This window comes from Neolamprologus multifasciatus, chromosome 17, assembly GCF_963576455.1.
Source record: "Neolamprologus multifasciatus chromosome 17, fNeoMul1.2, whole genome shotgun sequence".
Classification (NCBI taxonomy): domain Eukaryota; kingdom Metazoa; phylum Chordata; class Actinopteri; order Cichliformes; family Cichlidae; genus Neolamprologus; species Neolamprologus multifasciatus.
This window is the reverse complement of record NC_140455.1, coordinates 28,124,625-28,140,163: the sequence shown is the minus strand read 5'-3', so window position 1 is coordinate 28,140,163 and position 15,539 is coordinate 28,124,625. Positions and strand designations below refer to the sequence as shown.

The 15,539-nt window shown below is 40.2% G+C and overlaps 1 protein-coding gene across 1 annotated transcript; it reads left to right on the top strand.

The window, feature by feature from the left end:
• Positions 1 to 3,606: 3,606 nt before the first annotated feature.
• Positions 3,607 to 14,314, top strand: smo (smoothened, frizzled class receptor). Its single transcript, XM_085137912.1, has 13 exons — positions 3,607 to 4,126; positions 4,276 to 4,564; positions 6,701 to 6,900; positions 7,027 to 7,236; positions 7,337 to 7,509; positions 7,643 to 7,862; positions 7,975 to 8,098; positions 8,223 to 8,315; positions 8,729 to 8,837; positions 10,452 to 10,637; positions 11,151 to 11,299; positions 11,624 to 11,758; positions 11,887 to 14,314. Exons 2-13 carry the CDS (start codon positions 4,303 to 4,305, stop codon positions 12,501 to 12,503), a joined length of 2,478 nt encoding a protein of 825 aa, XP_084994038.1. The 5' UTR covers positions 3,607 to 4,126; positions 4,276 to 4,302; the 3' UTR covers positions 12,504 to 14,314.
• Positions 14,315 to 15,539: the final 1,225 nt, after the last annotated feature.

The following is a 15,539-nucleotide window of genomic DNA, read 5'->3' as shown; positions in this document are numbered from 1 at the left end:
AGCCTAGTCATAAATGTTTAGTGCTTCATGAAGCTGTAAATTTACAGTACTGTGCAAAAATCTTAAGCTACCCTTTTTTTTTTTCTTTTTGGCATATTGCTAGGAAAATGGGAAAGGTGTAGCAGTGACTTATCGACACACATGGAAATACAGTATATAAGGCAATTCTAATGAGCTTGCGAGTCAGTATTTGGTATCACTGACTTCATTCTTCAACACAACCTCTATTAAACAAGCTTTCCTATAATTTCTTGAAGTATTCTTCAGGAATAATTCTCCAGGCTTCTTGAAGGGCATTCAAAGCTCTTCTTTGAACATTGCCTTTTTTCTGTTTTTTGCTTCAATAATTTTGAGTGTGTGGTGGTGGCGGCAGCACGGTGGCACGGTGGTTAGCACTGTTGCTGCACAGCAAGAAGGTCCTGAGTTCAATTCCACCATCAGGCCGGGGTCTTTCTGTGTGGAGTTTGCATGTTCTCCCCATGTTTGTGTGGGTTCCCTCCGGGCACTCCAGCTTCCTCCCACCGTCCAAAGACATGCAGCTAGGTTAATTGGATAATCGCGCTCACATGCCACTAGGTGTGAATGTGAGCGCGAATGGTTGTCTCTCCCTGTGTGTTGGCCCTGCGACAGACTGGCGACATGTCCAGGGTGTACCCCGCCTCTCACACTATGACAGCTGGGATAGGCTCCAGCGCCCCCTGCGACCCTGAAAAAGGATAAGTGGAAGCGAATGGATGGGTGGAATTTTAAGGTGCAGATTCTGGGGAGTCTAGTCCAGGGGTAGGCAACTCCAGGCCTCGAGTGCCGGTATCCTGCAGGTTTTAGATCTCACCCTGGGTCAGCACACCTGAATCAAATGATAAGTTCATTACCAGGCCTCTGGAGAACCTCAAGACATGTTGAGGAGGTAATTTAGCCATTTAAATCAGCTGGATCAAGGACATCTAAAACCTGCAGGACACCGGCACTCGAGGCCTGGAGTTGCCTACCCCTGGTCTAGTCCATGAGTCAAAGTGTTCTAGTTGATATTGCATGCACAACTGGAATCTGAGGTTACATTTCCAGGTACATAATTCCATCAATGTTGACACAATCTCCAACACCACTGACTGAAATGCAGTCCAAACCATGACAGAGCCTCCACTGTGTTTTACAGATCCCAGTAGACTACTGTACCTCTCTCCTGACCTCCATACATATTGATAATGATTTGAACCAAAAATTTCAAATTTTGATTTAACCCTCCCAAGGACCTGTTGCCTCTGATTTTTCAGTCTGATGTTTAATTTGGCAGACCTCAGCCTTTTTTTTCTTCTTTTTTTCTATTTCCTCTGTTCCTTAAGGACATGGCTTTCAGGTACTGTTCATCTGTTCTAGATAGTTTTTAGCCCACCTGTTCAGTTTTCTCAAAATATTTCAGTTTTCAGCTAATTGCTCTTTGGGAATCACCTTGTTGGGGCAGAAATACTATTTTATCCCTGTAAACCGTGTTATTGTTGCCATTTTTTATAGATATAGATTCTGACAGGCTACTATGAATAAAGTGTCTAAAGATCCTATTTGAATTTTGGTCTTTACCAAGTTGTCTGTTAAATGTAAACACATCTTGAGTTAGGGGAGCTTAGGGGGTTAAATTAGTGGTAAGTGGTTTAACAAACAACAACAAGTCCTCTGAAAATGGTAAGGTACAAGAAGCGAACTCCTGGGAAGCAAAGAAAATGAAAATGGGGAGTGGCTCGAGACTTTTACACAGTACTGTACATATTCATTAAAAAGAAATGACACAAATCTTGTTTCCTAACTGGAAGAGTTAACTGGCACAATTTGTACTTCTTACCCAGGGAGCTCTACGTGGCCAGAAGTCTAATGTAACTGTGAAGAAGCAAACACCAACATGACCTCTTATCTCCACCCCATTTCTCTCCCTGGCAAATGAAAACCTCCGAGGAGATCTCGAAACCTGATGCCTGTGATGTTTAGGAGCGCACACAGTCCTGTGTTTGTAGCAGCCTTTTTTTTTCTCCCAATCTAAACATGACATGTCTTTGTGAGTTTAACTCCCCTCTTGGATTCTCACTTCATTAGCACTTTTCAGAGACCTGAAATTGTGTAATTATGCCGAATAAACTGATGACAAAGTGACAGTTCAAACCGCAGTATATCGCTCCGTAGGTGTCTCTTATTCTAGTTAGTGAGTCAGTGTGTACATGAGAGTTGGAGTTAGTGTGTGTTGGCCTGGGCTCCAGTGCTCTGTGTGTGGTCCCTGCTCCTCTGACTCACTGAGGCAGCCGTGTTACTGTAGGTTTTAAAGAGGCCCAGACGCGCATTACACACACACACACACACACACACACACACACACACACACACACACACACACACACACATTGAGGACAGAGCAGAGCTAACCCAGATTCACTGAGAACACAAAGCATCAGCAGTCATCCAAATACCACAAGTGCACTCCCCAATTAGAGCAATATCAACAACATGATGGAGTTTTGACCTTTTAGGTATGTGCTTTTTCTGGTATCCCACCATAGTCAAAAGAAAAGAAAGATAAGTGGATGAGCCTAAAATAATGTGACTGTGTGAGTTCTGTCCATGTGTTTGTGGTTTTATTAACAGTATAGCCACCTTAACCAGAAAAGAGGAAGTTCAGACCATTATGAGTGTCCCAAAGGAAACTAATTTTGAGTTGTGCCCCTCCCTTTCTCTCCCACACACAGATATTCTGATGTCATAATCGCTAAACCTTCATGTAAACAAATAATAATCCCACACGATTAATAATAAAGGTTGAGGTGGCTGGTGAGCACCTTAAGGCTTTTTATTTTCACTAGAAAGTCTTATGTAATGCCTGCACATGTACATTCCAGTGCAAGGAGTGTTTACTCTGCATAACTGTGACCAAAAAACAAATGTCATCAGCACAGATCAGCCCACACGTACACTTTCTGTACATCCAACGTTCTCCATGTGTGACCTGCAGGTAAGTGGCTGCTCTAGAAAGCATTTTAAGCAGTTCTTCATTTCATCCACAGTTCATGTTATAATATAAAAACAAAGGGTTGTATTACCAATATACATACTTTGAAAAGATGCATTACAAATGCTGGACATGCTGATGTTCTACACTTACACTCTGTGAGCAGAACTTTGAGAAACCCTGATTTCTATTCCACTGTTAACACTGTTGTTGCAAAATGCATAGAAATACCATACCCATACATATACATATTTCTTTTTATTTCTATTTGTGTATCCTATTAGCTTGTGATTTTGTACCTATTCAAAGATAATGAAAAAGCTCATAACAGAATTATGCAGGGGCTGTTATATATGCAATGTAATTAAAATTGCTCTGAAAATGTCTGAGGGTCACCTGGGATCCTACACGGGGATGAAAGAATGCAAATATTTCATCTTTACTCCCTTCACATTGTCAATAAGAATAAATTACAAAACCCTTCTCACATGAGAGTTAACCTGTCAGACCGGAGGGTCGGTGCTGTTTTGGGGTAGTGGTCCTCGAGATGAGAAACTCTGAGAAGGTCTGCCATAAGGCACATTCTTCTACTTGCAGAGGGGGATGGGAAGGGAGGTTTTGTTGCCCTGGCTTTCCCCCACCATGTGCATACCAGAGATACAAAAAAAACAAAAAAACAACAACCAGCAGACAGTGAGTGCAGCTCACAGGGACTTAACAAAAACCTCTCATCAGACACTTCACCCGGAGAAAAAACACTTCTTCAAACTCATACAGAGATATAGGATAATTTATCACCTTATTTTTCTGCCACTATAAAAAAAAGAGGGGGGTTTTTGGAGAAGGGGTGGCGCATGTGAGCTGGAGATCCTATTACAGAGATCCAGACTTTTTCATGGCAAGTTTTTTTGGAAGTTGGGGGAGGGAAGAAGAATCTGCAACTTTCCTATCCAGCTTAAACGACACAAATGGATACTTTATTACCGCTCTAAGATCGCCATCCGCGTTTTCAACGCATGAGGACATTTTGCGCGGCGGTTAGATTTTGGATAATGAAGGAATTCAGGAAAACCCAAAAGGGATCGGATGAGAAGTGCAGAATGAAAAAGTTTGGAAGGACTTCGGGAAAACTTTAAAGTTAGTTGTTTTGTTTTTTTCATTTACCATGCCGCTTTTGGAAACCTATCCTAAATCTAAAGAACAGAGCAACCCATCTTGGTCTTTCGGTACATTAGTTTGCTGAAGCACAAGAAAACAAAGTGATTTTTCTCCCTTTTTTTGCGCAGTTGAATCTCCCCCCCTCCCCTCCCAAGATGTCTTCCAAGAGTTGGAGCCCCATTGTTGGATTTTACGGGATGCTTTGCGTCTGGGCTGCCTGGCTTTCTGGCTGCGGGGCAGTGCTCTTTCCAAACGGGACGATATTTGAGGATACCTGCAAGAAAACCACAACTTGCGAGGTGCTTAAATATAACACATGTTTGGGATCGCCTTTACCATACACTCACACTTCTCTGATCCTGGCGGAGGACTCCAGCACCCAAGAAGAGGCTTTTGAGAAGTTGACCATGTGGTCCGGTATGATTTGAAAATCATAATTCATATTTGCTACTTTAGTACGTTTGTCTTTTATGTCAGAGAAGTCAGCTTCTTGATACCGCATGTAAATAATTAAGAAAATGCTTTTTTTTGTAGTAACAATTAACTCATTTAGCTTTTTAATAAGCCGAAACTCTGAAAATTGGCTGTTTTTCAGTCAATATACCGTATTTATCAGTATTTACTTTGTATTGTTCTATTGTGATAAGATGTTAAATGCATGATAATGGCCTGCTGTGACAATTCACAAGTACTCAGGAGGTTTAAGTAATGGAAAAGATCCTCGAGAGGAAAAGAGGGGTTAAAATCCATTAAAGGTAACAAAGGACAATCATTCAAAGGTGTTAAGAGCGGAAACAAATGAAGACCGGCTGATAAAAGGGTTTTTAGATATTCCGCAAGAAGACTTTGACCTTCATAAACTCTCACTAATGACCTGTCAGTACCAGGCCAGCCTCACAGATTTTAAAGAGTCTCACTTGTCTCGATTTTTACTAATTTAGTAAATCATTCTTGTAAAAAATAATCAAAAAATTTACAAGTATTATAAGGTGAAGTCTGTAACCATGCCCGTACATAAGTGTTACACGAATGGAAAAATAAACTTTTTTAATTTGTAAATTTTTAATCCCAAATTTTTATCATCTAGACTATAAACTGACCTATAATTGATGTCACGAAATCTCACTTTGTCAGACTGCCAAACCTCAAATCTACAGCCCCCATATGGACAATAATCAGAAACAATTTTAGCCATAAGACCTGTAAGACCTCTATGACTTGATGCAACATAATTATAACAATTATGTATACACAGGGTGTTCAGTTACTGTTAAGATGTTCCATTAATAATTCTATTTTAAAAACTGTGAAAGGGGCTATTTTGATATGAAGCATATATCTCTTATAAAACACATTTAAAACATACATTTTATATGGGAGGGAATGTGGTAGTTTTTATTTTCAGTCACACAAAATGATTTTTATGTCATTTTTTTTGTCCATATGTGTTTTATTTATTTGATATATTCATTTATTTATGTCTGAGCAACAGTCAAGAAAATATGCGGTTAACTACCTGCTGGAATTTGAATTGAATTGAGCCTTTATTTGTCACTTGCAGTTGCCTGCCAGCAAAATTGGCACTGCATCATTTGTGCAACTTAATGAACTTAATGAATTGGCCATAAACACACAGTAAAAGACTGTCTGAAACGCACTAAATACAAAAAAAATTCTTATGTTTAATGTTCTGTTCAATGAAAAGAGCTCAACAGTAGCAACAATCTTACTACAAAATGAGAAAACACCACCAACTTAATGCTGCTTCCTTAGCATCTTATCCCTTCACATATCTGGAGAATACATGTAATAAGGACTCAATATTTGTTTATTCATCATATGTTGTCATTGCAATATTGAACAATACATTGAACATTGTAGATTTTTCTCATATCGTACAGGCCCACCTTCTCTGTTTTCCACTGACTGAGTTGTGGATTACTCGATTAATTGCTATTGTACAAATAGAACATGCAAATTAAAATAATCAGATTCAGTCAGTCATATTCAAAGTGAATAATTTCTTTTTCCTTTTTTGCATAACTTCTCTTAATATGTACATCTCCACCTCCGGCTCTTGGAAATTGATAGGAAGTGTATAACGATCATCACTGTCATCATCACTGGTCTCATAAATCTAACTACTCATGGGATCATTGTCATTCTGAGCTACAGCCACCCCTGTAGCTCAGGTGGCAGAGCAGGTCAGCCACTAACCAGAAGGTGGTTCGATCCCAGGCTGCCTCCTGGCTGCATGCCAAATGTCCTTGGGCAAGATACTAACCCCGTGTTTGCCCACTGGTGGTGGTCAGAGGGCCCGGTGGCGCCAGTGTCCGGCAGCCTCGCCTCTGTCAGTGCGCCCCAGGGCAGCTGTGGCTACAATGTAGCTTGCCATCACCAGTGTGTGAATGGGTGAATGACTGAAAAGCGCTTTGGGGTCCTTAGGGACTGAGTAAAGCTATACAAATGCAGGCCATTTACAATTCTTGTGGTGAATCTATCATCTCTAAGTTAAATACCACAGGAAGTTTCAGTTTTGTTTTTGTGTCTTAGGTTTGCGGAATGCCCCTCGCTGTTGGTCGGTCATCCAGCCTCTGCTCTGCGCCGTCTACATGCCCAAATGCGAAAACGGCCGAGTTGAACTGCCCAGCCAGAGCCTCTGTCTGACTACACGTAGTCCATGTAGCATCGTGGATCGGGAGCGAGGCTGGCCCAGCTTTCTCAAATGTGACAAATTCCCTGTGGGCTGTTCGGTATGTTCAATTGTCATGTGAGACTTTTTTAAAAAGTCCGGGCTCAGAGGTCAGGGTCCAGTAGACAGCAATGATTTCAAACTGTTAGGCAGCTGTAAGACTACTCATTATATCCTCTGTTTGCAGAATGAGGTGCAAAAGTTGAAGTTCAACACATCGGGCCAGTGTGAAGCTCCTCTGGTGAAGACGGACATTCAGTCGAGCTGGTACAAGGACGTGGAGGGCTGTGGTATCCAGTGTGACAATCCTCTGTTCACTGAAGAGGAGCACAATGACATGCACGCCTACATCGCTTACTTTGGAACCATCACCCTCCTCTGCACTTTCTTTACCCTGGTGAGACAAACTATAACGCCATTTATTTTTGGGGGGGATTGGGTCACATTTAACTTAAGCCACATTCTCACTTTGTTAATTATTTCTCTTTATTTTTCAGGCCACATTTCTTGCAGACTGGAAAAACTCCAACCGCTACCCAGCTGTCATTCTCTTCTACATCAACGCCTGTTTCTTTGTGGGCAGCATCGGCTGGCTGGCCCAATTTCTGGATGGCGCACGTGAAGAGATTGTATGCAAGAGCGACAACACGATGCGACTCGGGGAGCCCTCGTAAGTGCAAAACCTCAATCTCAGCGTTAAATATGATACAATTTCATGTGATTTTTTCCCCCTCCGCATGCCACCCCCAAAAAAAGAAAAGAAAAAGAAAATCACAGAAATTCTCTAATCTTGCTCTTTTCAGGTCTTCGGAAACGCTGTCATGTGTCACCATCTTCATCATCGTCTACTACTCCCTGATGTCAGGTGTGATTTGGTTTGTCATGCTGACATATGCCTGGCACACATCCTTCAAAGCTCTGGGCACTACTCACCAGCCACTGTCTGGTAGAACCTCTTACTTCCACATGGTCACCTGGTCCATCCCCTTTGTCCTCACTGTGGCCATCCTAGCAATCGCTGAGGTGTGTGTGAGGCTTTTCACTAAAATTCCTCATTCTTTGAGATTTTAAAATGTTTTACAACTGAGGTTGGTCAGTTTTATGATTCCTTTTGTCTATGCCTGGTTGTCTAAAGGTTGACGGAGACTCTGTAAGCGGGATCTGTTTTGTGGGCTACAAGAACTACAGGTATCGCGCTGGCTTTGTGCTGGCACCCATTGGAGTGGTGCTTGTTGTTGGTGGCTACTTCCTCATTCGAGGTGAGTTCCGAAGAACTGGTTTGTCATGTTTTGAGCTCAAAGAGCTAAAAAGAGACACAAACTGTCATAAAAGTTACTCTTTAATCTTTGCAAAGACTTAATTAAAACATTTCTCTGTTTCTAGGTGTTATGACCTTATTTTCCATCAAAAGTAACCACCCCGGTCTCTTGAGTGAGAAAGCAGCGAGCAAAATCAATGAGACTATGCTGCGACTTGGTAAGTTCTCTACTCTCACCTGATCAATATCAGAGAGAACTATCCTGAGAGTTGAAACCTGGGCTTAACTGCTTGTTCATCATAGAAATCAGGCATTTTAATAATGCAGGGGCGTAATTTCCTGGGGGTTAGGGGGGTTATGACCCCCCCCCCCCCCAAATAATCAGACCCAACCAATATAACCCCCACCCCAATAAAATTATGAATTATCTTGCACAAATAGGCTGTTGATTTTCTTTACTCATTTCAGTTATTACCAGAAAAATAGTTGCATGTTTAATGCAATGTTCAGCACAAAGTTACGCCGATGTAATAATGCATTAAGGTTTCTTATTCTGTATGATGTCTGCAAGGAGCAAAGCGTCTAATACCTTACATATAATTTGTTGTCCTTGTGTTTCTTTACGATACAGGAATATTTGGATTCCTTGCCTTTGGTTTTGTCTTTATAACCTTTGGCTGCCACTTTTATGACTTCTTCAACCAAGCTGAGTGGGAAAGAAGCTTCAGGGACTATGTGCTGTAAGTTGTGTTTTCTGTTAGACAGAAAACATATAATTTTATGTGTTTTTACTGCTCACACTAACAAAGTCACCACTGCTATTGCACAGCATATTACTCTTTCCACCTTAAAGGGACGACAATGCCAGGCCCAGGATGCATATCTCCTAAAAAATAAATAAATAAATACCTGCATTTTTCCAAATATGTCACATTAATTTAAAGTAAACCTATTATGCTAATTTCTATCTCCATATATTTATAATTGGAATCTATTAGAGTACCTTTGGATAAATTGTCACTATAGCCTGACCGATTTTTAAGACCAATATTTGGTGATTTAAACATTCCATATATTGGCTGATTTTTTTTTTCTTTCAAACACAAAACACATAAATAGTTTACCCCAATATTTGTTATTTGTTGTTATTTATGAGTCCTAACATAATATGATAATGCAGTTTAAAAGTAATCTTCCTTTATTGTTACCAGTCGTTGATTACTTGTTTACACCCTGCCTGAGTCTACTTGGATCAGCTGGTTATTGTGCTGTATTCTTCCGAAAATGTGTTGTCAATAGGAAAGTTGCAGAGTTCCCTCTGGTGGACAAACTAAGCAACACTTGTTACCTGCTTAAAGGCAGTTTCTTCCATATGTTTTATACCACAAAAAATGTATCGGCCATTAAACATCCCAGTCCCAATATATTGGCAAATAGCTAATCCACCAATATTGCCTCCACTCACAGTATTTAACGTTTGCAGACCCCGATGGAGACCTGCTCCTCTCCCTTTAAGGCAACTTTCTTTTCATTGGCTACCCCTTGTAAACAGATGGTTGAATAGAAGGTGATCGGGGTGACCATATTAAGGATACCCCTTCTCAGTGACATCATACACTGAGCAGTCTGAGGCCTGAGATTTTGGCTCTCCTTTTAGGATTTAACCAGCTGCTCTCTTGTTGATTAGGCCAATGTGCAGCTACTTGTGAGAACTAATAAACCAAAGCATGTTAATATCATGCATTAGTTCATTTCTGTTGCATTGACATTTAGTTGTTGTTTAAAATTTTTTAAAAAAAGGTAAAATAACATTAGTTTTTATGCTATTAATCTTTTATTTATACACTCATTATGCACCAAAGTTTTGATTACGTGGAACTAAAATGGTCAGTGGTAGTGATCAGTATGGAGTCATTCGAATCCTTGTCTGGACTGAAGGAAGTTTTGCCTTACAGTTTTGCAGCAATTCAAGTCCTAAGGTGTTAAAGTTTACACCTGCTTGCTTCAAAAGCTGCTTTATACCTCAGCACTTCTCAGTTTCACCCTCCGCATCCAGTCACACACAGATATCCACAACCTGATGCACACTCCAAACCGCCATCTAACCACTCAGCATGAAGCAGTGAATGCAGCCCTCTTTCCCCACCGTGTTGACATTGGCTCGACTGGAATGAATTTTGCCTCAAAAATGTAAACCGCTCTCTCCCCACCCTAACATGTAAAAGACCTTCTTATTAACCAGATCCAGCATTTGAATGCACCTCAGTCATATGACTAGCTAGAAGGTGTGGGAGGCACACACTGTGGGCACTGTTGGAGACACAGACTAATCATCTCTGTCGTATTTTCAACAGGTGTGAGGCCAACGTGACAATCGCCTCTCAGACAAACAAGCCCATCCCAGAATGCACTATTAAGAACCGCCCCAGTCTGATGGTGGAGAAAATTAACCTGTTTTCCATGTTTGGGACGGGTATCGCCATGAGCACCTGGGTCTGGACCAAAGCCACCATCCTCATCTGGAAACGCACCTGGTGCAAGTGAGCAAGTTAACACAAACTTCTGCAAACATGTCTCTGGTGTTATGGCTATAGCAATGAAGAGATACTGTAGGTTATGATGATTATTTGCCCTTTTTTAATGTTCTTTTAAAAAAATTATTAAATGTACAGCAATATGTACAGTGATAGCGGTGTGTTAAATGCCTGCTCTTTGTCCAAAATAACTGAAAAGTTTGGATTATGTCCCCATCACTTCAAAGTATGAAGACACGCACATGCATTTAGTCCTGATGTGTACCCCCAGTGCATGCATTTCAGTTTGCACTGTTGATTTTTTTGGGGGGGTTGCATTTTCAGTCGAGTCCAAGGCTTTCTTACTCTGTATTTTTCCATGACAGCGCTTGATTGATGATTTCAGCATTTTATCTAAGGTCAAATGGCAGCTGTTGGATTGCAAAACATTAGGTCTCAATCTCTTGCTATCAGTGGATCAGGACTGAAGTTTTGTTCTCAGAAAAATTCATGTAGCCATCCGTCATTCTACTTTGCCAGGATCATCGGCCGTAGCGATAATGAACCGAAGAGGATAAAGAAAAGCAAGATGATCGCCAAGGCATTCGCAATGAGGAAGGAGCTCCACAAAGATCCAGAGAAAGAGCTGTCCTTCAGCATGCACACCGTGTCCCACGAAGGACCAGTGGGTGAGTATTTCAGTGAAGTCGTTGAGCTAATTCAGATAAATACTTCTGAGTGCAGAAATGTCAGTGTATTGACCAGTAAATGGGGTTGCTTACTTCCATCTTGTGGTGAACAGCTGAAATTGCAATATGTCCCAACTCCTATTGATATGGTATTGTATGCATATCATTCATAGAATTCTCCTCGCAAGGGTTGCTTTACCAGAAACTTGAGTTTACTGCCACACTTGTTTACGCTTGATTATTTCAGGGCTAATAAAGCATTCTAGCGACGCCACTAACACTTAAAACTGGCTTTGGTTCTAATTTTTTTCTTCTCTTTCATAGCCGGAATCAATTTTGACCTAAACGAGCCATCAAATGACATGTCGTCAGCTTGGGCACAGCATGTGACAAAGATGGTGGCCAGGCGAGGTGCCATCCTCCCACAGGACATTTCTGTTACTCCCACTGGTACACCAGGTGAGCTCCGGAGACCATGATTCTGGCTTTACACCAACTCCTTTGAATATAAATTTCAGATCAGATGTTCTAGACCTTGGGTTTAAAAAATATAATCTTAATCTTTACTTTCTATTATTTTGTCACAGTGCCCCCTCCAGAGGAGAGGAACCGCCTGTGGATGGTGGAGGCCGAAATTTCACCAGAAATGATAAAGAGGAAAAAGAAGAAGAAGAAGAGGAAGAAGGAGGTGCGTCCGGTCGAGGAGATGGTGGACCACCAGGTTTATCGCCAGCGTGAGTTTGGTCGCAGCTCAGTGCCCCGTCTGCCCAAACTGCCTCCTCATCCAAGCCTGGTTGCCAATCTGCGGGAACAGCAGAGACAACAACAGAAGATTGAGGAGGAAGTTCTGCCTGGGTCTTACCCAGACTTTCAACCTTCGCGCCGTCTGTCATGTGAGGAGAAGTGTCCCTACCTGCAGTACCAGACCAGCCAGAATGGCTATGGCCACAGCATGTTATCTGACCCCCTGACCTTCAGAGATCGTCCAGAGGATCTGGGTCTTGGTCCGCGTTACCCTCCCTCCAATTGGCAGCCTAGTGCGTCTTCATGCTACCCTGGAAATATGGATATCACTGATGGAATATCAGAAAGAATGGCCCACGTGGCTCGGGTACCAGCAGGCCGGAGGGCTGGTTACGGACCCATCCACTCCAGGACCAATTTAATGGAGGCGGAGCTTATGGACGCTGACTCTGACTTCTAAAATCATAGCTGAAATAGACTGTTTTAAGGTGTACGTACATAGCAAGGTAAAAAAAAAAAGTGCTGGATACTTTCGCAAATTCTTACTAAAGTGCAGCAAAATCCCAATGCCTGAACGTTAAGATGGAACAAAGCTGGTCATTTTTTTTCTTAAAAAAAAAAATGCAAAGGGATAAAATAGAATAAAAAGTGTTGTGTATAAGAAATTATTTTTATATTTTATTTGTGTCCAGTAAAATTTTAAAAGCAACTCCAGGATGATAAGTCAAATAAGGCAGCTAAAACCGTACATGGCTTGAAACAATACAGAAACCCAGATGTCTTTATCCTGAAGCACCGACTCATTCATCCGCCTGCATCAGCTCCAACCTGCTGGTTACAACTTCAAGCTCTGTGTGGACCCGACGTTCCTATCGGTGCCAGTCAAGGATGAATTAACCAGGTTTACTTTTCCTGGGATTATCAATGAATGACTTCTTTAAAAAGATTCCACCAATTCTAGAAGACTATTTTAAAATGCCTTTTTATTGTTGTTGCTATATTTAATATTTTTTATTGACGTCTTATGTCACGAGTATTTCATCACTCCTAGGGCAGCAGAAGCTGCATAATACTGTTTAACGCAAGTCTTCTCTTGTATTATATTTTAATGTTTTGCTCTATCTTCAAGCTACTATATATCTATTAATTGTTTGTTCTTATGTACAGTTGGGGTACTAACCATTACCCACACGCCCCCTCACCCTATAAATACTAATAATTGCTAAATGCTAAATGTTCGCACTTCCTGAAGAATTTCTAATACACACTGGGACTAAAATGAAATTGGATCCACATACGATAACTCATAGCTTCTTTTACACTTCATTTTCGATGCCTTAAATAGTAAAGCCTTTTTTTTTCTTTTATTAAATAAGCTACTGTAACTGTGTAGTTATATGTACACACTCTGTTGCCTGGTGCAATAATTCTACACTTTCTGCTTTGATTGGAGGAAAACTTACTTTACAGTTTTGCTGCATTGGACTGAAGTGAATGGCTCTCTTTTACTTGTACATTTCAACTTTTCCTCTACATTTTTTTGCAGTTGTATTTCTACTTTTTCTTATTCTGTTGTAAATATTAAGTCAAAACTGCATCCTCCTCGGTTCAGTTAAAAAAAGAAAAAAAAATTGATAATGCTCCACAGGGAGCTTATTCAGATCTGAAAATACAAAGTGCAGAATTTTCCATCTCTCTCTCTCTTTCTGTGTGTACTGTATTAGCTGCTCATAGATTTCTCAATCTGTTATATTTCCAGATGTACAAATCACTTGATTCTTCTGCTCACATGATGTTGAACAAAAGGGAAGAGTCAACTGCTCTATAAAAGAAAAAAAAATCTGCCGCTGTACTCGTGCTGTAACCAAATGATCACCTACTATCGTCACGTGTGTTTACACTTACTGTGGATAAATGATGCTGAAGTAAACTGTGTTAAATCGCTACTTAGTCAACACAGACACATTTTGTTACATAGAAGTGTATGAGAATTATTTATGTTATTGCCACACTGCCACACTATGAATTCAATAACAAAAAAAAAGCTGATGTCCACCTAAAGAGTCTGTGTTAAAAAAAAAAAAATAGAAATGAAGATTACTTTTGAAAAGTAATAATTTCTGTTTTTTTGTAAGCTGTCTGAAGATTAACTGTGGCGCTTTGTGTGTTTAGTCTCCAAACTGAGTATAAGAATACTGTCACTTTTACTGTGCAGCTGTATTTTCTTTTGTTTGTTTTTATATGTAAATAAAATTTTAGTGAAAAGTGAAACAGGTATGTGCATTTTTGTCTTGTGTTTTGCCTTTTGTAACAGTTGTAATCTCCGCCACGAGGACAGGAACTTTTATGACATCCCATTCCAAATCATTCCACGTTTGCAGCTACAATAATCTTTACTCTTCCAGGTTTTCTACAAATTTTTGGGCAGTGTGTAGGTGTAAAATTTTAGCCCATTCTCTGTTCTACTTCATTCCAAAGTGGTTGCAAAGGAAGGAAGTCAAGTTCTTCTACAACAAACTCATCCAACCATGCCTTTATGGACTGAGGAACAGTCATGCTGGGACAGAAGAGGACCCAAATGTCCCCACAATGTATGAAGAACAGAATTGTCTAAAATGTCCTGTTAAGAAAAGAATTAGGATTTAACTTTAGTCAAATTAAAGTCGCCAGGCCAACCCCTGGAAAAACTGCGCCAAAGTGTGGCCCAGTACTTCTGACCGCAGCATGTACTTGCAGCATGCAGCTTGCACTAATGATATGCAATACTGCAAATTTTGGTATCAGTCTGAAACCAAATAAATACAGGGCCTGCATTCCCTATACCAATACCGATCCTGATACTTGTAACCCCTAAAGGCAGCTTATGGAGGGTAGGACAGTGTTTCATGATTTATGAGATGAATCATAATTTATTTGCAAATGATGAACACACGTGAATGACTCTTAAATCACTGTGATATTTTATTTCCACAATAATTAGCTAAGACAACAAAACCAAAACACGCCTTTCAGGTTTAAATATATTTTGAAACTGTGTTTTTTTTGGTTTGGTTTTGTTTTTTTGAAGAGCTGGAATGGAAATGTGCCTTTTGGGTCAGCTTCTGTTCTTGAAATGTACCGCAGGCTATGAATAAAATGGACATAACAATCAACGTAAACACTAGTAGGAATCAAAGTAACCTTACAAAAATGCCATAAGAAATAACTTATATTTTATACATAAAATTATAAGTGATAAAAAAGTAATTAAATATATACCTTATATTATATATTATTATTATCTGACCATATATAATATATTATATAGATCCAATGGGGGCACTAACATAAGTACAGTTTTGGTTTTATGAGATTTAGAGAAAAAAAAAACATAATAATATCCGTATAAAAATAATATTAAGAAAAGTGAAGTTGAAAAAATAAAATAAAGTTAGGCGCTCTGTCTGTATTTTTATATCAGAAAATATAATACTCTTGCTGTTTCCCGTCCGCCTCC